Source organism: Cervus elaphus, chromosome 18, assembly GCF_910594005.1.
Source record: "Cervus elaphus chromosome 18, mCerEla1.1, whole genome shotgun sequence".
Classification (NCBI taxonomy): Eukaryota; Metazoa; Chordata; class Mammalia; order Artiodactyla; family Cervidae; genus Cervus; species Cervus elaphus.
Window position 1 is genome coordinate 79,409,352 of NC_057832.1, and position 22,219 is coordinate 79,431,570.

General features: G+C 33.4%; 1 protein-coding gene across 3 annotated transcripts in view; it reads right to left on the minus strand.

Moving 5' to 3' along the window:
* STK31 (serine/threonine kinase 31) overlaps positions 1–22,219 on the minus strand; it is a 66,395-nt gene that overhangs the window by 15,907 nt on the left and 28,269 nt on the right. For all 3 annotated transcript variants that reach the window (XM_043873176.1, XM_043873177.1, XM_043873178.1), the window contains exons 12-22: positions 18,211–18,390; positions 16,518–16,634; positions 15,414–15,533; positions 14,196–14,327; positions 12,913–13,014; positions 11,225–11,305; positions 9,364–9,489; positions 8,628–8,753; positions 7,042–7,128; positions 6,183–6,332; positions 2,328–2,450 (exon numbers count right to left, since the gene is read on the minus strand). In XM_043873176.1, coding sequence (XP_043729111.1) covers positions 2,328–2,450; positions 6,183–6,332; positions 7,042–7,128; positions 8,628–8,753; positions 9,364–9,489; positions 11,225–11,305; positions 12,913–13,014; positions 14,196–14,327; positions 15,414–15,533; positions 16,518–16,634; positions 18,211–18,390 — 1,344 coding nt within the window. The remainder of the gene's footprint in view (positions 1–2,327; positions 2,451–6,182; positions 6,333–7,041; positions 7,129–8,627; positions 8,754–9,363; positions 9,490–11,224; positions 11,306–12,912; positions 13,015–14,195; positions 14,328–15,413; positions 15,534–16,517; positions 16,635–18,210; positions 18,391–22,219) is intronic.

The following is a 22,219-nucleotide window of genomic DNA, read 5'->3' on the forward strand; positions in this document are numbered from 1 at the left end:
TATTCTAGAGACATAAAAACAGGATCACACAAACACCTATACCTAAATGTTCATCAAAGTTTTATTTGGAATACCCCCAAGCTGGAAACAACCCAAATGTCCTGCAACAGGTGAACAGATAAACAAAGCTGGTACAGTCACATAACAAGAGTAGACTCAGCCACAAACATGGAGTCAACTCTCAATATACTGCAAGGCTTGAACGAATCTCAAAGTCATTATGCTGAGTGAAGCAGCTAGTCTCAAAAGGTTACATACTGTAAGGTAACATTTATATGACCTTCTTAACAAGACAAAACTGTAGTGACAGAGAAAAGATCAGCAGTTGCCAAGGGTTAAGGGTTAGGGGGAGAGAACAGGGACAGCACGTAAGATTTCTTTTTTTTCCCCTAAGTTATGGAACTGTTGTGTATCCTAATTGTAGTGATGAGTATACTAATCTACAGTATGTTAAAATTCACAGGACTGAACACCAAAATCCAATCAACTGTACTACAAGATAGTTTAAAAATAAAATTTTTAAAAGATCTCAGTCAACATTACAGAAGAGCAGGAATTCAGCACAACAATAGTGTCATATTCATAAAGCTCTTTACTACCAGCTAATGAAGAAGGGAAGCTGATGGAATAAAGAGTGCCATCACCATACTTAAGTGATGTTTTATGATAACTCTCAGGAACATAAGAACATTGAGACATTTACTTTCATCCTCATGATGTACAGAATAAAGAGGTTACTGAAGCAATGACAAACTCACGCCAGTACAGTAACCATTTCTACGGCCACCATGGTTCTGCGAAACCAGACAACTGTAAATACATGTGACAACATAAGGCTAAAACTCACCTAGGATTAACTGGGGCATGGGATTCCCACTGGTTACTACCTGGGTAGGTATAAACACCCTTTTAATAATAGCTTTATTGAGGTGTAAGTCATGTACACTAAACCACGTGCATTTAAAGTACATATGATATATACTCCTACAAAATCATCATCACTATCGATGAACATGGTGATCATGCCAAAACCATTTCCTTGTGCCCTTTTGTAATCTATCCCTCCCTGCCCCTCTATCCTCAAACCCCAGATCACTGCAAATCTCCTATCACCGTTGGTTAAGTCTGCACTTTTTAGAATTCTATATAAAGAGAACCATAAGTATGCATTCTTTCTTTCCTTTGGCTTTTTTAACTTCAAAGAATTATTTTGAGATTCCTCCATATTACTGGGTATAAAGGCATACTTTGGAGGCAGTGAGAATTCAGTTCTAGACCACTGCAATGAAGTGAAAATTGCAATAAAAAAGTGAGACAATTTTTTTGGTTTCCCATAGCGTATTAAATATGCAATAGCATTATGTCTAAAAAACAATATACACACTTTAAGAATACTTAATTGCTAAAAAATGCCAACCATACTCTGACAATGCAGAGTTGCCACAAATCTTCAGTATATAAAAAATACAGTATCTGCAAAGTGCAACAGAGTGAAGAGCAATAGTACAAGGCATGCTTGTAGTAATACTTCATTCCTTTTTATTACTTAGTAGTATTCCAATGGGGCTTCCCTGGTGGCTCAGGGGTAAACAATCTGCTTGCCAATGCAGGAGACGTGGGTTCAGTCCCTGGGTTAGGAAGATCTCCTGGAGAAGGAAATGGCAACCCACTCCAGTATTCTTGCCTGGGAAATCCCATGGACAGAGGAGCCTGGCGGGCTACAGTCCATGGGGTCACAAAGAGTCGGACACAACTTAGCAACTAAATAAAAACGATAACAAGTATTCCAATGGATATGCAGTAGACTATTTATCCATTTACCTGTTTATGGACATCTGGGTTCTCCCACTTCTTGTTATTACAAATGTCTCTACATGTTCAGAGACATTTTAATATATTGAAGAAAATGACTTCAGATCATCATCACTTTCTTATACTGAAATATAACACATCTGTATGTGTATATCTACACACACTATATATCCCTGTATAATGCATTATTATAAAGGCAAAAATGACCTTTTCTCCTCATTGTATTCCTGTGAAAAGTGAAAGTGTTAGCTGCTCAGTGGTGGCAATCCTGAGCTTCCCTCATGGATCACAGTAAAAAATCCGTCTGCAATGCAGGAGACCTGGGTTCTATCACTGGGCTGGGAAGATCCCTTGGAGGAGGTAATGGCACTCCATTCCAGTATTCTGGAGAATCCCCATGGACAGAAGAGTCTGGCGGGATACAGTCCATGGGATGGCAAAGAGTTGGACATGAGTGAGCAACTAAGCACTTAACAACAAAATGACTGATTTGTTTCAATAAAAATGTAACATACCCACAATAAAAGGCAGCCATAAGCATATAAGTCAGAACTCGGAGAAGCAGGTTTTCCCATTTTCAGTTCAGGTGATAGCAAACTTAAGTCACCAACCATCATGTTCACTGAGGCTCGCTGACTCTACAAAACAGTAGGTCAAATATTTTAGAGGCAACACAGTTGAGGCAGCTTTCTGTGAAGCAATTTGCATTTAATCAACACAAAAAATATTCATTTGAAATATTTTATTCTCTCTCCGCTTTGAAATATTTTAACCTAATTTCCACTATTATAAACAGCTCTTAAAATCAGTTCTCATGAAATTTAACAGTGAGACTATGGTTACACTGCACATTGTAGACGCCAGATTAAATATTAAAAGTCACTGAATCAATAAAATTTAGTACTTTCTTTAAAAATACACTTCACAAGGGCAAGAGGTAGTGCTTTTTTCTAACTCTGAAAATTATAAGTAATTTTTAAAAACACACTTTCCTTCCCTACTGACCATTTTCTAAGTATACCATATCTAATGTGTCAAAAGGATGATCAATTACAAGAACATGAACCCTGGATTCAGATAAACCTTGACTGCAATACTCACTCTGTCATTTACTTGCTGTGACCATTGGCTTTAATCTCTTTGAGCCTAAATTAATTAATTTGTCCAAAGGAAATTAACTTGTAACTACCTTAGAGTTATTGAAAGGTAAAGGTAATCACCACACTAATTACTTAGCATATATTGCTAAGTGTTAATTATCTTCTCCTACCATCCTTATCCTTGCTTCTCAGAGTAGGATAGTTTGGGAGTAATACTTCCAAAGACCAGTAGCTATACTAACACCTGGGAACTTCTTAGAAACACAAAATTTCCACTGCAGAAATGCTGAATAAAAACCTGCATTTTATGCACACTTGAAACATATAATGTCATATACTAATTTCACCTCAATTTCTAAAAACTGCATTTTAACAAGATACCCAGGAGAATCACATGCAGTGTAAAGTCTGAAAAGCAATGTTTTTGACTATGGACTACTTTTCAAATTACTCTTCTTCCAGTTAGTACTTCAACAGAAATTAGGGTAAAAAAATGAAGCAAGAGGTGAGTTCAATCCATATTTCAGAATAAATCATTTTAAGGGTTTCCCCAGTGGCTCAATGGTAAAGAATCCACCACAGTGCAGGAGACACACAAGATATGGCTTCGATCCCTGGATTGAGAAGATCTGGAGGAGGAAACGGCAACCCACCCCAGTATTCTTGCTAGGAAAGTCTCATGGACAGAAGAGCCTGGCTGGGGGGGTCACAAAGAGTCGGACATGACTGAAGCAACTGAGCACGCAGGTAACAGCTGACAAATCAGCATAAACAGGAAGAGTACCTTGGACTCGCATTTATAGCTGAGAGAATGGCATGCCTTGGTAAACTAATCAGGATTCCTAAGAATAGAGAACTTTTAAACACACAGTTCAGTTATTTTTCAGATGTTATCCTAATCTTCAAATAAATATAAAATAAATCTTTCAGCAAATTTTATTTGTATAAATTCTCTATAATCAAGCATTTCATTACAGTTTTACATTTTTATTTTCTCATCTTTTTGAGGTACCACATGAAAACCACTGAAACTGTACATAAACAGGTGGCATTATTCTATGACCTGCACATGACCAATATATAAAGCATTCGGACTTTTACTAGTCAAAAGGGAACTCCACACACAATAAATATTGGCAAGGATGTTGAGAAACTGGAATCCTCATATTATCACTGATGAGTATGTAAAACAGTACAGACACTTTGGAAAACAGCTTTGTTTCTTAAAAAGTGAAACTCAGACATCTACCATATAACCCAATAATTCCTTCCCTAGGAAAACATATCTCCACACAAAAACTTGGATACTGATGTTCACAGAAGCATTATTTGTAATAATCAAAAAGTAGAAACCCAAGTACCCACAAACTGATGAATGTAAAAACAAAGTACAGTAAATCCATACAATGAAATACTATTTGGGCATTTTAAAACCATAATCAAAAAAGACACATGTACCTTAATGTTCACTGCAGCACTATTTACAATAGCTAGGCCATGGAAGCAACCTAGATGTTCATCAAAACAGATCAACGGATAAAGAACTTGTGGTATATATACCCACTGGAATATTATTCAGCCATATAAAGGAATGCATTTCAGTCAGTCCCAATGAGGTGGATGAACCTAGAGCCTATTATACAAAGTGAAGTAAGTCATAAAGAGAATGGTAAATATCATATATTAATTATATATATGGAATCTAGAAAGATGGTACTGATGAACCTATCTGCAAGGCAGCAGTAGAGAGAGACACAAAGAATGGACTTAGGGACACAGCTGGGGAAGGAGAGGGGTAGGAAGAATTGAGAGAGTAGCAATGAAACATATGGATTATCATGTGTAAAATTATTAAATTGGTGCAAAAGCAATTTCAGTTTTGCACTGTTGAACTTTACCATTTGATACTGGAATACATTCTGAAATAAATGTGGTTATGTTATAAAAAATTTTTTTAGAAAAGCAATGAAGTTCAGGCACATGCCACAAGATGGATACATCTTGAAAACATTATGCAGAATGAAATATGCTAATCACAAAAAGCCACATATTATATGATTCCATACGCAGAAAATGTCCATAATAAGTCCATAGGGACAGAAAGTGGATCAATGGTTTCCAAGAGACTTAACAGAGGAAGAACGGAGGAGTGACTGCAAAGCAGTATGGGGTTTCTTTCTGAGGGTGATAAAAATGTTTCAGAATTAGACAGTGGTGACTGTGGGTCTATATATACCCACAGTGGTGACTGTGGGTCTATATACCACAACTTCTTTATCCGTTGATCTGTTTTGATGAACATCTAGGTTGCTTCCATGGCCTAGCTATGTGCTGCAGTGAACATTAAGGTACATGTGTCTTTTTTGATTATGGTTTTAAAATGCCCAAATATTGTGACTATATTAAAATTAGTACTGAAATGTACACATTATATGTGAATTATATTTTAATAAAGAGAAATGCTCCCTTGTGATTGTATTTTGAAACTACTTACTCTACCAAAAAGAAAAAAATATTACAATATTCTATTTGATATATGTTATTCTTACAAACTGCCTCTTCTAAGGTAACATGACACCAAATTAATAGCCAATGTCATCAAACTAGAACTTAAACTAAATGGAAAAGTCCAAGATTCCCAAGTTTCTAAAAAAGCCCGCTAATCAAAAAATAGCAAAGCATGTATATCTAAATCTAATCCTTTGATTGGGAGAGCACCAGCAGATGGGGAGACAGGAGATGGTCATCTACTTTTCCTTGTGTATTCTAGCAATTAAATATTTCTTGATGATCATAAAATGATTGTTGTTTGCTGTTGTTATTTGGTCTCTAAGTTATGTCCCACTCTTTTGTGACTCCATGGACTGTAGCCCATCAGGCTCGTCTACCCATGGGATTTCCAAGACAAGAATACAGGCGTGGGTTGCCATGTCCTTCTCCCAAGGATTGAACCCACATCTCCTGCACTGACAGACAGATTCTTTACCACTGAGCCACCAGGAAAGCTCCAACTGATAAAATAATTAATGCTAATATTGTCAATGCTATTGACTATAATTTCAGGTTGCTCCTAAAACTTATGGTTAAAAAAATTTTAATGAACAAATTTAGAAACTCTTGCCCTAGCATCTAGCTGATAACAGAGTAATAGCTTACACTACATGACATACCTTAAGGCAAAGATCTTATAATAAATTACCATATGATACAAAAGTGCCTAATAATACTAAATGAAATCTAGAACTTATTTACAAAACCACTATATTTTACCACAGATTTGGTGAAGTCAAAATCTCCAACAATTCCATGTTGACGGTTTAAAGCAAAAACATTGTTCTGATGAAGTGATCCATGAATTATGTCAGCCTTGTGCAATGTATGAAGGCCCTGGGCTACACCTTTCATGACCTTTAAAGCTTCCTATAGATAACACAAAAGAAGTCAGGAAGTAGACAAATCATTTTAATAACTGAACCTTTTCTCTACTTAAAAGACTTTTTCAGAAGTGACTAAGCTTCCTCAAAATGAACCTTTAAAAACAATATAGCACAGAGAAAGAATTAAAGGCCAGAAGTCCTGATTATGTAACTGGTAATATCATGTAAATATATATATCACATATGTGTGTGTATATATATGTTTAATATGACTTAAAGACTATAGTCTCTAAGAAGACTTGAATTACAAACAATGACCATAGACCATCTAGAAAAGAAAAGAGGCTGAAAGAGTGTTACTGTGCAGAAAGAATCAGGTCATTGTTTACTGTTATTACGAATTCAAATTTACAACAGAAATGAAAGCTACTGCTTAAGACCAAGAGCTATACTATACAATTTACATACGACACAGTCTAATAGTTATAAGGATTACGCTTTGGTGCCAAAAAGTTCCAACCCCAAGTCCTAGTTCAGCCTCTGGATGAGGAACCCTGTACCAGTCACTTTAATCTCTGTAAGCATCACTTTTCTAATCTGTATATAATGGGATAACTCATATCCCAGGGGTGATGTGACAATTAAATAATCAAAACTGTACACTGAAAGTGCGCAGCGTAACCTCAAAAAACTTTAGGTGATACTTTCTCACTAGACACATCTATGGAAATAATGTTTTTTTTTTTACTTACTTCTGAAGTTAAAGGCATGCTGGACTGAACAGCATTCAGATTTGCCCTAGGATAATATGGGACCATCAGATAAGCCATAGGATCAGACTAAGAAGCAAAACAGGAAATGAGAATCTAAGTGAAAAATTCTTCAATACATCTTTAGTATACAATGATTGTACAAAATAATTTTTCACAAAGAATTACTACTCTGCTGTGCAAAATCTTTTAAATTTAATTAGGTCTCAACTGTTTACTTTTGCTTTTTTCTTTTGCTTGGGAGACTGATACAAGAAAACACTGCTAACAATTTATGTCAGAGTGTTTCATATATATTCTTTTCTAGGAGCTCTATGGTTTCCTGTCTTACATTTAGGTATTAAACTATTTTGAGTTTATTTTTGTATATGGTGTGAGGGAATGCTATAATTTCATTGTTCCATATGTCACTATCCAGCTTTCCCAGCACCACTTGTTGAAAAGACTGTCTAAATAAACTTAAAAGCTTTGCACAGCAAAAGAATCCATCAACAAAATGAAGACAACCTACGGAATGGGAGAAAATATTAAAAAAATGATGTGACTAACAAGTAGTTCATACCCAAAATATACAAACAGTTCATACAACTTGATATTAAAAACAAAAATAAGCAGAAGAATAGATATGTTTCCAAAGAAGACATATAGATGGCTAACAGGCACAGGGAAAGATGTTCAGTATCACTAATTATTAGAGAAGTGCAAATCAAAACCACAATGAGCTAGCTATCACCTCACAGCTATCAGAAGGGCTATCATCAAAAAAATCTACAAAAAACAAATTTTGGAGAAGATATGGAGAAAAGGGAGCCCTTACATTTTTGGTGGTAATGTAAACTGGTACAGCCACTAAGGAAAACAGATGGAGTTCCTTAAAAAACTAAAAACAGAACCACCATACAATCCAGCAATCCTACTTCTGGGTATATATCCATAAAACAGTAACAACAACAACAAAAATCCTGAAGATATATACACTTCAGTGTTCAAAACAGCACTATTTACAGTGGTCAAGACATGGATGTAACCCAAATGTCATTTACAAATGAGTGAATTAAGAAGATGTGGTATATACAATGGGATATACATTGCCATTTGCTGCAATGCGGATGGACCTAGAGCATATTCTGCTTAGTGAAATAACTCAGAGAAAGACAAATACTATATGATATCACTTATACATGGAATCTAAAAAATAATACAAATGAATATATATGCAAAACAGAACCAGACTCACAGACATAAAAAACAAACTGTGGTTACCAAACAGGAGATGGAAAGTACAAGGGACATATGAGGGGTATGGGATTAATAGATACAAACTATTATATATAAAATAGGTAAGCAAAAAAGATTTACTATGTAATACAGGGAATTATACCCATTATCTTACAATGGAATATAATCTGCAAAAATACTGTGCTATGCTGTATACCTGAAATTAACACAAAATTGTAAATCAACTATATATTCAATTAAAAAATTAAAAGGAATTACTTCTGTAAAGCTTGTAGCTAAAACATTTTAAATAAAATATTTTCTGAAAGAGATTAGCATAAAAACTTTACCTTACACAAAAATAAGAATATCAGTGGTAGCAACCCAGATTCTCCTTGAGCTTCTTTCCAAGCTCTGTGATAGGCGGCTGCTCTCTGAATTACCCTGGCTTCTGTGTCGACATCCACAGAATAGCCCTTTTACCAAAAAAACAGGAAGTGGAAGTCCTAAGATTAAAATCTCACTCTAACTATATATCATTTCAACTTAAATTTTATGTAAGTTAAAATACATCTAAATTTATTTTTTAATTGCATGAGTAGTTTTCCTATCTGCTTTAAATGATATAATTTAAAAAGAAAAGAACAATTCTATCAGTAGCTTAAAATATAGTCTACAATATATACCCACTAAGGCCAAATTAATTATCCTAACTATTATGATTAACAGTTTTGCAGGTCAATGAAGAGAAGAAATCAAAGAATAAAAGACTGTGTTGGCAAAACAGTTGAGATTTCAAATAGAAACATAAGAAAAATAAGAACTTTGAAGGGCTCTTAGCTAGATCATATTAAGTTCTCCTGAAAAAAGAAAAGCAAGTATATCCTATTAAAAACACATATTATTTAGGGAAATGAGGGAAACTTTAAATACAAGGTAGTCATGGCAACCAAACTGGAAACATAATCATACCAGCTAATTCATATAATTTAGAAAATAAACAGTGGGTCTTTACTTTCCTATAAAAGTACCCCCACCAAAGGTACTTCTCTGAATCTCCCACAAGTCCAGAGAACTTAAACTTACCTTTAAAAGAATTATCTGCCCGTTAACCTCAGAACATATCAAAGGACGCTTGCTGCTAAGCTCCTTCATAGGCTCAGCATCAAGAAGATCTCTTTCCAAGCTCATTGTAAGAAGACCACCAGAGTTCTAAGAATAAGTTTTTGTTACAGTTCAAGAAACCAAACCACCACAGCACTTTCAAATAACAAAATTAGTTACATACCATCAGATGGATTGGATATCATGAACTCTACTGCAAGCACCAATAAAATAAAAATATTTAAAGTTTTATATTTTTTCTATTTCCTGGCACTTGAATTCCCGCCCAGAATGTAATCATCATACACTTAATCATGCTACACCTCTATAAGAGATTCTGAAAATGACCGGGATGAACCCTGCTTCCAAGGAACCCTGATGTTACTTGGGAAACTTAACGTATTTCCTAAAAAATATTAAAATGATGAAAAATAAAAAGGCTGTAGAATGGGAATGAGAAGTTCAAAAATTAAGACTAACACAGTTCTAAGAACTAACAGAGTTCTAACACCCCTGCCTCTGTTTGAAATGGAATCCTCAAAATTGAAAATTTCTTTCAAATAATTTAATTCTACTCTGTATTCCTGTATACTGTATTCTGTATACTTTTTAAAAGGAATAACTTTTTGCACTAAAACATGACTATTGACATTTTAAATCAAGCTGAGATTTACTGTGGTATAGTCTTATTAATAATAGTAGCGACTGTGAAATTATTTTGTTTTTTTAAGTGTTGTAACCATATTTAAGTAATCCACAATATATAATCAACCTACAGGGGATTTCCTAAAGCACATATCACAGGAAAACACCTTAAAATAATTAAGGGTATCCATAAGCCATGATTCTACCTTTTTATAATCTTTCACAATAAAACAGATTAGTGTATTTTTGAAATTAATTTTCAAGCCCCATATGGTATCACATACTTATTCATGCATCCTACATAAAATAGTCTCTAAGCAAAATTAAATAATCGCAAGAAAAATCTCACACTATTTTAAAGTCTAGTCTGAAAAGATTATTTAGTAATTGCTTTAACAGTTTACAGGACTTTAATCTTACATATTTATCAGTTCAGACATCTATGTGAACATTCCTTTAGGTACTATATTTAAGCTATTATCATGAACTTTAATCTTACATATTTACCAGTTCAGACATCTATGTGAACATTCCTTTAGGTACTATATTTAAGCTATTATCATGAACTTTAACATTCTAAACAATGTTAAAGAATAAACATCTCCTCTAGACCCTCATGGGCAGCAGACAAAATAATAAAACATAGAGTTAACAGACTCTGCTCTGAGAGCCAGAGATTACCAATCCTGCTCCACAGTGTCCTATCTAATATACTGATCTCCTAGCTTTGAATCCTGACTGCCTAGAAAATCATACTCACATTAACATATCTACCTTAACTTCTACCTCAACTTCTCCAGGATAATTTTTCCAGCCTGCTTTAAAAGATACATTCTGTTTATAAATTCTTCATGACTATCAGAGTCCTGCTTTTATTCTAACTCTTAGAACAGGAGGTAAAATTGCTTCATCATTTCAAAAAATAAACACCTTTAATTCAAATAAGTGCTATGCAAAATGTTTTCTCTTTAGTCATGAGAAGAGAAAATACAGAAAACATGCAAATTGATATAAAAATTAAAATGCAGTATGCAAGTATGAAAGAGAGTCTTGAGAAAGTCCTAACAATACTAAAAATCATTCAGCAGAAACATTTTTATAGTGAGAATATTATAGATTTAACATTGACACATAATTGTAACATCATCACTTTTCAGCACTCTGCATAGTAGTAATTCTCAAAGGAAACAAAGCTTACCATGTACTTAAGTAATCCTATTTCAGGATGAAGTAGAGGAAGCTCAGGGAACCATTTTTGTACTAAGCTACTCAGCTTCGCCTAAATTTTAAAAATAAATGTTTTTATTATAGATCAATGTATATTCAACTGTATATCCTGGTACCTCCCTTATCAAACATCTAACAAGATTTCTTATCTAATAATATATATATAACCTCATAAGACATAAAATCACTGATTTTGCCTTCTACTACAATAAATGAAAAGCAAGCTTCAACTTTACTAATAGAAGAAAAAGTTAATTACAAATTTTAAGCTTGGCTTACATATACAGGCACAAAATCTTGCCTAAAGTCAAAGTCCACACTCACTTCCAAGCTAAAATGAAAAAAATGTGATGAAAAATCAACTGGAATCATAAATTGTCACTAGTTCTCAAAATATAAGAACACAGTAACATTTTAAAATACTGGCTATTTCATTTAGGAAAAAAAATTAATCATAAAAGCCTGGAAAGAAAAAAATAAATATGTAGCTCTACAAAAGCTACTTTGAAGCAAATGTGTTAACTGAATATCCTTAGAAAAGTCACTTATCACATGTTTTATTCAGTAAAATTTCCAGACATTTATTTAGTTCACAGGAGACAGTTATTTTATACAAGATTCACAAGGTGAATAATGAAGTACACACAGGTAAGTTTGCTACATATCACATAATAAAGTGCCTATTATTTTCATAGTACTTTTATTCTTCAGAGCACTGTTTCTTACCTTCCTTTTCTTCCCATAACATCCCTAAAATATAAAATGCAATATTGTTTCCATTTTAAAGACAAGATATGCTGACTGATGCTTCCAAAGTAACAAAAATCAGTGGTGAAACTTACCCTCAACTCAGTAGTTTTATTTTGTAAAACTCAACTAAATTATGGTGCCCTGTTAATGTTTTCACTGCAGTTTTAAGCTAAAATAATAATCATATAGATTTTAATAAAGGAAAAATCTTTGGGCTTTATGTTAAACAGAAAACAAGTAGTGGTGCAAAATTGTCTGTGATATAATCTTGATTCTTGTAAAAATAAGACTAAAAGGAAGATAAGTCAAAAGTTTAATGTAATTATACTACTGTTTGGCAACCTACTCCAGTATTCTTGCCTGGAGAATCCCATGGAGAGAGAAGCCTGGTTAGGCTACAGTCCACGGGGTTGCAAAGAGTCGGACACGACTGGGCAACTTCACTCACTCACCACCGACTGAGAAACAGATGATATTTCTTTATACTTTTCTGCAATTTTCACATCTGGAACAATGGTTATGAAATAATTTTGTCATCAGAAATTGATATCTAAATTCACATAAATATTATTCTATAAACAGTTAGTTGCTTAGTTGTGTCTGACTCTTTGCGACACTGTGGACTACAGACTGCCAGGATCCTCTGTCCAAGGAATTCTCCAGGCAAGACTACCAGAGTGGATAGTCAAGCCCTTCTCCAGGGGATCTTCCCAACACAGGGATCAAACCCGAATCTCCTGCACTGCAGGCAAATTACCATCTGACCCACCAGGGAAGCCCCCATACCAACATAACTATGCCAATAAAACCTCTAGCCTTGTGATTACAGTCCACTTCATAAAAACAGATATTTGAATGCAATTTTTAGAGTTAAAACTAATTCAACATTTCAAAGAATCAAATACTTACATATTCCTCCTGCTCATGATTAATTCCCTGAAAGACACTATTCCGTAACTGAGTTATTTCTTGTTTTATTTTTTCAATCTCAGATCCATCATGGTCATCAGACTTTAACCAGAAAGAAAAAAGTGACTTTACAGGCTTATTAAAGTAGACTGAAAACAAGTTCTTCCTAGTAAGAATTAATGCAACTTCTATGGCAAATCACTGTCTGATTTTTATGTATCCTTCCGTATCTAGCACTTAACAGTCCCTCATAATTGTCGAATTAATATTAGTTTAATATTAGTTTATTCTAACCCTGAATTTACCAAAACCTACAAAAAGGGATTATAAAAATAAAGCCATAAAGTCTATTACATAGATTTTTCTTATCTCTTAATCTGCTGTAGATTTTCTCTAAGATGACCAACTGCCACCATAAAATAAATATCAAGAATAGGAACCAGAATACAATTAAATTCCATGGAATCTTTCTCCATGTAAGACTTGATTTTAAAGAATCAGTAAACATGTGGCATGCCTACTACAGGAAAAACAATGTAGGACTCATAAAGACTCTGTAAACACTAATGATAATAAGTCTCCTTAGAAAGTACATGTCTTTAAGGTTAGATGTATTTCTATAAAGTTAAAAAATTAAACTAAAAAAGACCTCATGTCCTACAGCCCAGAATAGGATAAAACTAGAAAAATTTTAAACTATTAGTTCCACTCCAAGCTTAACTGCTCCAATGAGGAAGAAAGCTAATTAAAGTTGCATTAAGATATAATGTAAACCCCTTTGATAAGTAAATGGAATTTATTCACGAAGTTTCAAGCCTAAAGGCTAAAAGTGTCCTAATTCTTCTTGTTCTATTACATGTATAAACAATTTAAAATATCTGCAAGAAATACTATGTCCAGCTGTTAAAAAGAGAGTTAACAAAAGATATCCTGATCTTTATGACAAAATCCTACCTTTGGGGGAGCACCCTGTCACGTCTCAGCATGTAACAGGCTTGTTTTTAATAGACATTGTAACAGTCCAAGTGAAAAGTTTTTTAAATTACTCAAAAACATTTATGTTACTAACAACCAAAGCAACCATGTAAAATGTTTTTAGAAAACATTTCATGACATAGAAAAATGTTTTACATTATTAACGTAGTAACTTACAAACACAGACGGAAAAAGAGAGAAAATATATAAAACAAAAAGTGAATAATTTTAAAGAGTGTATTTAAGAAGCAGACCCCAAGTAAAATTAGGTACACACAGAGTTCATTAAGAACCAACTGTTTTCTTACTTCTTCCAAATTATTCTTTTCAACCAATTTCCATCTCAGTCGAGCCTTTAAGCTTTTCAGTGTCTTTTTAATGGAGAGCAAGTGATCCACGCTGGGGCTCTTATTTAAACATTCAATAATCTGTTTCTTAAACTAAGTGAGAGAAAGAGTTGTTATATTTTCAACACACAAACAGTAATATTTATTGAACAGTCACCTGACCACTCTAACTCTCTATTAAGATTCAATTAATATTTACTGAGCTCAGATTGAAATAAAAAATTCTACAATTTCCAACAAGACAATGCTACCCACTGACTTCTTGATTTTCTGCATATCTATTTAGAAGAATATCGTTCTAGCAATCAAAGGAGCAAAGGTAAAAAATATTTCAAGCTGGACATACAGTGAGACACACTTTGCTAAAGAAAATACAAAAGGGAATTTCCAGTGAGGGTGTAAACTGAATTTATCTTTTTCAAAAGTAGTTTGACAATATATATCAAGTTTCAAGAATATTCATTCCTTTTGAATAAGTAATTAATGATTTTTAGGAATCTACTTGAGGAAATACACAAGATTATGTACAAAAACTACATACAGCTTCAAGGTAAAAAAAAATGGAAGTAAACTTAATATCTAACACAGATGAAAGGTTAAATAACATCATATATCTATGCAAGAGATGATGTTTTATTCACTCACAATCACAGTATAGAAGAATTATTAATCATATGGGAAAATGTTCATGAAAAATCATTAAATGACAAAAACATTTTCAAAACAGTTTACAAAATGATGCAATACACATAATATTCATATGTACATATAATTTACCATTCAAAAAGGAAATACTCTGAAAACTAGCACTGAATATCTCTTAAGCTAAGGGGAATACAATCAATGTTTTTATTTCTACTCCTTATCTTTCTGTATATAGCAAGTTTTCTACTGTAAAGTTGTAAAAGCAGAAAGAAAAAGATAAAAGTTATGTTTTGGAGAGTGTAAGAAAAACCAAAGATTTTTAAAAAAAAATCTCAATGTATTTTATCAGTAAAATTGCCATTTCCACTATAGGGTGAGTTTAATTATAAACCAGCTAAAAACGGCTATAGTATTTTTCCAGAAATAGTAAATAATTTATCTACACAGTGGGTGTTAACTACTTAAGAAAAGTTTAAGTACTAAAAATTTCAAAGCATCTGTATATAAGACCAATAATATAAAGCATACTCCAACCTCAACACTGTCCTTGTACTTGGATTGTACTGTGGCAATAAGGCTTTCCTCTGAACGGATCTTTTGTAGTACTTGACTACATGTTTTTAAAATGATCTCCTTGTCTGCATCACCTTGTTCCTAAATGAAATTACACACACAGAATTATATATAAAGGAGTACAAAATAATTAAAACTTTTGATAACAATGGACAAAATTCAAAATGATACCTTTAACAAATTTGTATATTTCAAAATATTTTTTAAACATAGATCTTTTTCTAGGGAGAAGAGAAACTGATGTCAAAGATGTTCATATGGGAAATTTTATTCCCATAACACTATTATTCCTAAAGCTGTCTAAACTAGAGCATTAAAAGAAATCAGGAGTACTACTATGCTAAATATAAAAACTAAACAATATATAGAACTTCAAAATTATTTTTATTAACAACCATGTCTAAAATCAAGCCTGACAAAACCATCTAAATAAGGACAACTTGACAGTTGATGGTGGGGAAATACAGTAATGCATATGTATTTTTTTAATGTCACTTTGTATAAAATTACAAAGGGAAAAGAGAAACAAGCAAAATAACATAATCAACCAAAATAAACAATATAACCAAAATAAAGAACATAACCAATTTAGTAAGCAACCTAAAAAGCTAGTTAGGAGTCCCAGTGAGCAGTATTAACATTACAAAATACACTAATTTTTAGCTTTACACAGAATATATACAGTACAGAAAGAGAGCTACTAATCAATCTTGTGTATTCACTTCCAAAAGGTCTCTCAGATTTTATTTCAAGTTTTTACAAACTCTGAAGAGTCTTATCTTGTGGTTACTGGGTATGACAGACTTAAGAATTAAGTGCTACTGAAATCTGACAGAATCAGATTAACCTAAGAGTTGTTTTCCTAGAATTAAACATTAGATTTTTTTTTTCTTGATGTGAAATATCCTACTAAAATGAAAATATTACCCTGTGGAAGAATAAGACTTCTCATTGTGTTTGGATTAGAACTTGGCAGTATTAGTATTTCAGACAGGCTTTTACAAGGAAAGCTAAGCCTACCTAGTTAAAAAAAAACACTTAGCTTTAAGGAATATCAGTACTCACAATCTGAGATATCTTCAGCTCCTTGCAGACACCTGACTCGGTATTCTCCAGGATTTCATCAATATTATCAATTGTGTCATCAGAAATCAGTGATTCTTCCAGAGACAGATCAAAGGCCTCATTTGTAAAAATAAAAACATGAATTATCTCATTTAATTATTCCAATTAATATTATATCCTTATACTTGGAGCAGAGCATTAGCCTATGTATTGCATAATGTGGGGGAAATAAACATTAGAAATATAAAGTACTACCTTCAAAAACCTTATGCATGGGAAAAGAAAAGGTACACACACTTTACACACTTAAAGAAAATACAGATTTTTGTTAAAGTAATTAGTGGTTAAGAGAGATGAGAGGACAATACAGAGGAAAAGTATGAGAAAAAAACAGGGACAAGACCAAGATGTTTTGAGGGAATAATTAAAAGAGACTGTCCAACTAAAAACTGGTAAAGAACATTGACTGCTCAGGTGGCAAGTTCAAATTGGACAGATGGTAGGTAGACAAAACCAGCCTTTATACAAAGGAATGGGTATGATTATACCTGATATTTAATGATGACCCACTAGAATTGAGGAATCTAAAGAATAAAAGTTAAAAATTAAACTCTGATAGTTTTCATCTCATTAAGAAAACTAAGGTAATTCCTATCAGGAAACAGACTTTATAATAAGGTACAAAATAGAATAAAATCATGGGTCCAAATTATAATATAGAACATAAAGGTCATAAGCAGTCACTCTGATTTCAGAGGTTCAAATCTGTGATTATGGATGTCTAGATTTGGGAAACAGCAATGGAAATGAAAGATAACAGACAACCTAAACAGAAGGATGATTCTGAAACAAAACAAGACAAAGAAATAACTTAAGTTATGTTAATGAATCCAAAAGAACGCATCAAAAAAGAAGAATTCTAGAAGCAGCTGGAGATTAAAAGCTTTTTTTTCCCAAAACAAAGCTAGAAATGCATATGTGGAAGCCAATCACACAAGAGAGATAAATGAGACCACAGGTATCTTTGTCCTTGCTCAGGAGGTTGCAAAGCAGACAGAATAACAGAGAATCAGTAACAAAATTAGGCTAAAATTCAGTTAGGGTTCTGAGTACATTATACAAACCCATGCCTCAAAGCCTTTTAGAAAATTATGTAGTGTTTTCACAATAATAAATAGGAACTAAAAAAACTGTAAGACATCTTTTTTAATATTTAATAACAAGACTAATATTTCCCATTTTACATATCTTTAAGACATTTAAGATCATTAAAACCTGAATGACTTAAACACTGCCAAACATTTTAACCATGACTAGTTAGCCAACTAATGTTAAAACACATATATCTTTCTAAAAAAGAAACCAAAAAGAGGAAAGCTCTATCTTCTAAAGCACATACCGTTATCGCTACAACTATAGCTGTAAAATAAACACTTCAGTTGTAATAAACTCCATATATTATCTTACACCTGTTGCTTGACTGAAGTTGTCTTCATATACATCCTAAACAGAGAATGTAAATATGTAAATCCCTCACTCTTCTATCCCAGCATTCTCATTTTTTCTCTTTTTTCTCTCTCTCCCCCTCTCCCTCCCTTGCTCTCAGAAAAAAGTAAATTACATGTGGAAAATTTTAAAATATATATTCCCTGGTTTATGCTACAACATCACCAGGCAACAGAACTCCTGTTACCTTTAAAGTACTCTGGAACCATGCTACAAGACGTTGTATACAGATCTCTGTTTCATTTCTAACACTGGTGAACTCCTCTCTTTTATTACGCCTCCAGTCATTAAATTTCTCCAGTATTTCTTCAGAGTTAATTCCTTCTTTGGCCTGTCCATATACTGCTTCTAAAGAGGCTGACAAATCCTGCAGAGAGATACTTCTGTTTATTAAAGTTAATTAACTTTATATTAAGAGTAAAGCACCATATTAGAATCTGAGAGACAATGAAGTGGTATATTGAATACCTATCTTCGAGAAGTTTATAAATAAAACTTTGAATATCTAAACATAAAAGCATAAAACTACCTAGAAGGTGATTTATTTGGATTATAATAGTAAAAGTTCATTAAATGAATTAAGGTTATAAACAGAAGGCTTTAAAGTCTTAGGTTTTTAATTAAGTAGAAAGTATCCTCTTTTTTCTGACTTTACATAAGAATCTATTTTGTCCTGATATGGAAATTTCTAAGGGCTACTGCTAAGTAAAAATAAACACACAAATTGTACAAATAATTCCAATTAAGGAAAGACATTAAGCATACATATCTAGACAGTGTATTAAAAAGCAGAGACATCACTTTGACAACAAAGGTCCATATAGTTTTGATCTTCCCAGTAGTCATGTATGGATGTGAGAGCTGGACAATAAAAAAGGCTGAGCACTGAAGAATTGATGCTTTCAAACTATAGTGTTGGAGAAGACTCTTGAGTGTCCCTTGGATGCAAAGAGACCAAACCAGTCCATCCTAAAGGAAATCAGTCCTGAACATTCACTGGAAGGACTGATGCTCAAGCTGAAGCTTCAATACTTTGGCCACCTGACACGAAGAGCCAACTCACTGGAAATGACCCTGATGCTGGGAAAGACTGAAGGCAGGAGGAGAAGGGGGCAACAGAGGATGAAGTGATTGGATGGCATTATCGACTCAATGGACATGAATTCGAGCCAACTCAGGGAAATAGTGAAGGACAAGGAAGACTGGCATGCTGCAGTCCATAGGGTCGCAAAGAGCTGTACATGACCGAGCTACTGAACAAGAATATACATTTAAAAGCAGTTTTAGAAAGGACTGGAAGAGACAAGAGAGCTTGATGGCTCCCTCCAGGACTAAGACCCGAGAAACATCAGAGAGACAAGAGGAAAACTTAATAGATCCAGAAAATTTTATCACAAAACTGAAAAACCCTTAGAGAGAAAGAAGATGGTTGGTACTTAGCACTGAATGAATACAATTACTGCACGTAGGAAATAGCCTGTACCACAGCAGAGAATCATCTTGAGAAAAGAGAATTTTTTCTTCATATGTTCTTCTTTCTTCCTCAGACTAGGCAAGAAAGCAGCAGCACAAACAAGAGGCAATGGGTTTATACAAGCACAGTACAGAAAACTAGATGAGGCAAAAAGTGATAACCAGCACAGAAGAGTTGGCCAAGCATTCTTCCCCTTCCCTGAATACCCAGTAGCATTTACACCCAAGGGTAGCAACCCCTGGAAAAGAGGAAAGGCTGATGGAGAGGGACTGAGATGTCCTCTGAAGAGTAAGATTATCTAGAGCAGAAGCCAGTAAGTAGTAGTTGAGCCCAGACTGCAACTGTGTAAGTTCTGAGAAGCAAGCTTATCCTATTCCCTAAATCCACCTGAAGTCTCCAAAGTTACGGTCCAAGCTTTCACTCTTCCCAAGGTCCCTCTTCCACACTAACACATACGCACATAACAGCACACCAAGACAGTTGATAATTCTTCAAGAGAATGTGCAGTCCTGAGGAGAAGTACAGGGGATGATGAAATGTGTCAATAACGCAAGCACTCTGAAAGAAATACAACAAACTAAGCCACCTTATAAAAAGGAAGCAAAATCAATGGTCCAGATAACAGTAAGAACTCAAAATAAGCATAACAAATCTTCTCAAAAATAGAAAGAATATTGGAAACATAAAGCAAGACCAAGTAATTATAAATAATAACCAACTGAAATTATTAAGCATGAAAAATAATTTTTGAAATAAAGAACACAATGGTTTGGTTAAATGGCAGAAGAAATACAGCAAAGAATCAATTAGTGACTATTGATTAGGACAGAAATGAGACTCATATCAACAACTACAGAAATAAGAAAACAATGGATTATTATTGTCAAAAATCTCAGGAGAAAATGGCCTTTGGAGCTAAGATATTTTATAGTTCATTAAATAACTATTGAAAAGAGTTTAAATGTAAGCAACTGCTTAAATATTTGAATTGTTTAAATATGGTATCCTGAGACATTTAATACCTCACAAAATCAACCACTCAAACCCTGCTTTAAAGGACTCTCAGAGAGTACTCTAAAATACAGAGTGAACCAAAAGATATCCAACAATTTATGAAGTAAGAGTCAGAAAATAACTCAACTCTACAAAGTTTGTTACTTCAGTTATCATATACAATACCTGTAACAATCTGTGAGTAAAATCGTAGACAACAATTGTGGTTGTTTGGTTAGCTGGTATTTGGGAGAGAGATACAGACAGACAAGACCCACCAGAGGCAAGTGAGAATGTTCTAAGGTATAAAGGGAAGAGGGTAGAAAAAGAGGAAAAAAAAATAAATCATGATAAACAGAAACACAAAAATAATCACAGAAATAAGTTCTAATAAAATAGTAATTATATATAAATCAACTAAGTTACCCATTAAAAGGCAGATTTAAATGTTTGATTCTTTTAAAAAATGATTGACTGGAGTGTTGTCTAAGAGAGACATATAAAATAAAAGGAAGAGAAAAAGAAACTATATATAAGGCAAATATTAACCAGAAAGACAAGTAGGATAAGAATTTTAAAAGGAAACAAAAATAAAATTTTATCCCAAAGCACCTTAAGGGAAAACTATTATTACCTAATAGTTTAAAAATACACAGTTTAAAATACGTAACAATCATGAATTCATTAACACTTAACAATAAGCTCTGAAATATTTTGAAAAATTAAAGAAAACTAGAATATATATTTACTAGAAAATATAAAAAAAAATCAAAACTTACAAAATGATCAGATAAAAAGCTAAGCAAAGATACAGAAGATTAAAGTTTCAGATCATAGCTTAAGCTGTAGATCAGAAACTGCACACAAAAAACCCAGAATATATTTTCTTCTTGAATTTATAAAAAGTCATAAAACATTAACCGTGTATTGTAGGCCACAAAAGAAGCCTCAATAAATGCTAATGAAATCAAATATCATGACATTTCACTTCTTTGATCTTCATTATAAAAGTATAAGTTATATTGCTTAATTACTTGAAGAAAATAAATAAAAATTAACTATTTTTCAGCAAAATAAAGAGAAATTTAAGAATGATCTGGTGACAGAAGGGAAGAGTAGAAAGGGAGACAAACCAGATTTGGCATAAAGTCTTTTAAGATTAAACTTTAAAAAGAAAAGAGTCTTAAAATTATCTTGGTTGCCGATCCTTTAACTCTGTAACAGTTAATGAGAAGAAATAAACCATTACAGAGTAAAGAAGCTGCACTGCAGACAGGTGAATTCTTACATCACTGTCCTTTTCTATGCAAATCTTATTTCACCACTCCGGAATAACCTATACTATTTATTCAATCTACTTAAGAAAATGTTTCAAATAATGGCTCCAATGGTTCCTCAACCATACACAGTAACAGGAAAACTACATCTTTAATCAAATTGCTAACATCCGCTGGATTGTATAAAAATCTAGAGAATTCCAGCAAAAGATCTATTTCTACTTCATTGATTAAGCTAAAGCCTTTGACTGTGCAGATCGCAACAAACTGTGGAAAATTATCTTAAAGAGATGGGAATACTAGACCACCTTACCTGCCTCCTGAGAAACATGTGTGCAGGAGGTCAGGAAGCAATAGAACAGGATATGGAACTGTTCCAAATTGGGAAAGGAATACATTAAGGCTGTATATTGTCACCCTGCTTATTTAATTTATATGCAGAGTACATCATG